Source organism: Capsicum annuum, chromosome 6, assembly GCF_002878395.1.
Source record: "Capsicum annuum cultivar UCD-10X-F1 chromosome 6, UCD10Xv1.1, whole genome shotgun sequence".
In the NCBI taxonomy this organism is placed as follows: domain Eukaryota; kingdom Viridiplantae; phylum Streptophyta; class Magnoliopsida; order Solanales; family Solanaceae; genus Capsicum; species Capsicum annuum.
This window is the reverse complement of record NC_061116.1, coordinates 62,154,291-62,158,064: the sequence shown is the minus strand read 5'-3', so window position 1 is coordinate 62,158,064 and position 3,774 is coordinate 62,154,291. Positions and strand designations below refer to the sequence as shown.

General features: G+C 40.0%; 1 protein-coding gene across 1 annotated transcript; it reads right to left on the bottom strand.

Moving 5' to 3' along the window:
• Positions 1-282: 282 nt before the first annotated feature.
• On the bottom strand, positions 283-774 carry LOC107874333. Its single transcript, XM_016721149.2, has one exon. It carries the CDS (start codon positions 772-774, stop codon positions 283-285), a length of 492 nt encoding a protein of 163 aa, XP_016576635.2.
• Positions 775-3,774: the final 3,000 nt, after the last annotated feature.

Genomic DNA, 3,774 nt, shown 5'->3' with positions numbered 1-3,774 from the left:
GATGAAAATAAATCTGCAATAGATAAAGATCAAATAGCGTTGCAAACAGTGGTGAGCAAAACTGAAAAAGAGAAAGCATTTAGCATAATTGAAAACTCAAAATATTTAAAGGTTAGTTCTTCAATTATATTTTTTGCATAATAGGGAACTTCTTGATATATTCAAATGCTGAAAAATTGAATTCTCTAACCCCGATTTATTACTACTTTAGAAAAGGCTCATTTTTTTTTTTTGGGTTAATTGGCATTACATTAAATAAGAGAAATTTAGTTTAGCCCGATATCAATCGAGATTTAGTACAACAAAAGTCTGCAATTCCTCTTGGGAATGCTCAAAACTAGTTTTAATCATTCTTGCAAAATGAGTTCCTGCAATATCTGCCCAAACAACATTTCGAGCACACATGGGTGGAACTTCAAAAAGCATGCTTCCCTGTTGGATGTCAGAATTGGCTCCCAGCTTTACCAAAGCATCCGTCATCCTGTTTCGCTCTCTATAACAGTAGAGCACTCGCGGGTTGCCTAGCCTTCTTAGTCTTGACCTGTAATCATCAACACCCTCATTATACATTGAATTTTCTTTTTCTAGCATAAGGATTACTTTTAAAGAATCAACATTTATTTCAATAGGGGTGAAATTAGATTCTTCTACAAGCTGTAGTCCCTCTTTGAGGGCTAGAATCTCCATATAATTGTTGGTGGTGAGGTGGAAACCCTTAGAAAAACCCTTTACCCAGCCCCCAGCACTATTTCGTATCACTCCCCCATACCTCATTTGCCTGGATTTCCCAAACAGGCTACATCCGTGTTAAGCTTTAACTTTTCTCCAATGGAGGGTTCTATTTGATATTAATGAGCTGATAAGAATTCCTAGGCCTCACCTTATTAGCAAGGTGAAGGTATTCTATAGCTTCTCCATAGATAAGATGGAAAGAAGGTTTCTCTCTTTTCTTGTCAAAAATATTTCTATTTCTGTTCTTCCAAATACCCCAAAGGCTGAAGATAAGAATGGTGTGCCAGCTAAGGATATGATCATACTTAACATTTTTCAGGTTAGACCAAGTTTTATGCCAGTTGTTTGGCATCAAGCTATCTACAGTTACTCTGTGGAGCCTGTTACCTTTTTGGAGGAGGTTGGTCTAAAAATCCCTAGTCATGGGGCAATTGAAGAGGATATGAGGGATATCCTCGGTATGGTAGTTATAAAGAGTGCAACTTAGGGAAATAAGAATGTCCCTCTTAGAGAGGAGGAGAGATGTGGGGACTCTATTGTGCTAAGCTAGCCACAAGAAAGTTTTTGTCTTGGAAAATCCATTGAAATGATTTTTTATGGGGGTTCAGGTTGGAGAGGTTCCTTTTGGCTAAGTGGTGGTACATGCTCTGGTATGTGAATTGACTATTGCTGCTAAGGCCCCAGATGGGGTGGCCCTTGGTGCTCCTAGGATTGTGAGTAGAGGAGCATTTTATCCTAATAATGATGTCCTGGGAAGTTGAATGGGAAGGTTTTGGAAATGCCAGTTTTCATTATCCCAAATCTTAGCTAGGGAGATATCTTTCTTGTGGGGAAGGAGAGGCCCTGTATCATAGTTCTTAAGGGTTCCCACTGGGGAATCCATATGTCTGTCCAAAATTTCACATTATCCCCAGAGTGAACTACCCAGTGAGTCCCCAAGTTGCTCTTGCTTCTCCCAAGCAAGATGAAATTCCAGATTCTAGAAGATCCAGGAGCTTTGGGGTTAGGCTTGTGATGGTATCTATGCCTGAGAATACTGGCCCATAAACTGGATTGATTGTGGAGAAATCTCCAGGCTAAACTGGCATTCATGGTGTCATTTCTAAGGCTAGATATTTGCATTCCTAAGCCACCTTCATTTTTAGGAGGGAGAGGGTGTCCCAGTTCACCAGGCGTATTTTATTTTTTTCCACAGTGGTTCTCCAGATGAAGTTTCTTTGAATTTTTTCAATCATAGTAAGGATCTGGTTGGGGAGGTGAGTGAATTACATCACATGAGTTAGAATGCTATTTAGGGAGAATTTTGCAAGGGTAATCCTCCCAGTCATAGCTAGCATGTTGGTTTTCCAACCCACCAGTTTAGCATTCATATTATCAGTGATGAATCAGAAATCACTGTGTACAAAGGCTTTTATAGAGGATGGGGAAACCCAAGTACTTGCCAAATGAGTTAGCATCTTTGATAGATAGGACCTGGGAGAGGTGATCCCTATCGACCCTTTTATAATTTTTAGAGAAGATTATTTTGGACTTGGAATGATTCACTCTTTGGCCTGAGTGAGTACCAAAACTTTGAAGGACATTCCTGATGGTGACATAATTGCTAACAGTGGTTGTGGTAAAAAGGATCAGGTCATCTATAAAGAAGAGGTGAGAGAAGGGAGGGAGGGAGGGAGGGGGGCTTCTTTCCTGATGGATATGGTTTTCAGGTGAGAATGTCAACTTCATGGTTGAATCTTCTGTAAAGGAGCTCCATACACATAATGAACAAGTGGGGAGAAATAAGGTTCCTTGTCTAATACCTCTAGTGGGATTGAAGAAATCGGTTTTTTCTCCATTCACAAGAATGGAGATAGAAGAGAAAGTGATGCAGGACATGATGAGAAATATAAGTCTGGGAGGGACCTTGAAGAAGTGAAGGGATTGCTTAATGAAGGACCATTTCAGTCTGTCAAAAGCCTTTTCAAGGTCAATCTTTAGAACCATGTGGCCCTGTTTGCCTTTTATCTTTTGAAAGTGATAAATGACCTCTTGAATAATAATTACATTGTCAGAGGTCCTTCTCCTAAGAAGGAAGCTATCTTGGTTGAGGCTGATGAGAGTAGAAAGAAAAGGCCTAAGCCTTCTAGCTATGATCTTTGTAACCAGCTTATATTGAGTGTTACAAAGACTAATAGGTCTAAAGTTCTTAATATTGGAAGCATTGTTGCATTTAGGGATTAAGCATAAGTAGGTGGTGTTGGCCTTGGGGTCCATGGAAGCATTCTGGAAGAAGTTAATACAGAACCTAGTAACAGCATGGCCTATAATGTCCCAATATCTCTGATACATAAACGGGTAGATGCCAGGGTTGGTTTGACACCTGCTAGGAGAAGAACGGTGGTTAATGGTTAAAAAATCCTGGTAGAAGGAGATAATATAATCCTTGATGGCATCAGGGAAGTTTATCCACTCTCCACTTTCCATCTTAAGAGCATTGATTTTATTTCTTCTTCTCCTATCAAGAGTGCTAGTGTGGTAGAATTTAGTATTTTCATCCCTTTCAGCTAGCCAGTTGATTCTGGATTTTAGTCTCCAAAGATCTTGCTCATTTTGAGGATATTGCTAAAGTCCTTAGTGAGGTTATCCTCAAGATTATGAAGGTAGGAGATGGTAGGGTAGCGAGGAGATTTCTGGATCCCAGCTATTTTGGCTAGGATCCTTTTCTTTTGTTGGAAGATGTTACCAAAAGTGGTCTTATTCCATTACTTAGCTTGATTCTCAAACTCCTTGATAGCCTCAATGAGAGGCTTATGGTTAGGAAAGGAACTCCTGACTACATTGATGAAGTCAGGATGAGAGCATCACATGGAATCCACCCTGAAAGTTTATCAAGGAAGAGTGGAGTCTTGAGGATGTTAACTAGAAGGGGGCAGTGATCAGAGTGGGTTCGGCGAGGTGAGAGACAGTAGTCTTAGGAAATAGGTATAGCCAAGCTTTATTTTCCAGGCATCTATCCAACCTTTTAAGGATGAGGTGCCTTCTGTGCTTTTACCTTTTGTT

Coding starts and splice junctions, on each gene's coding strand:
- LOC107874333 (XM_016721149.2), bottom strand. CDS start 774: ATGAGGTATGGGGGAGTGATACGAAATAGTGCTGGGGGCTGGGTAAAG.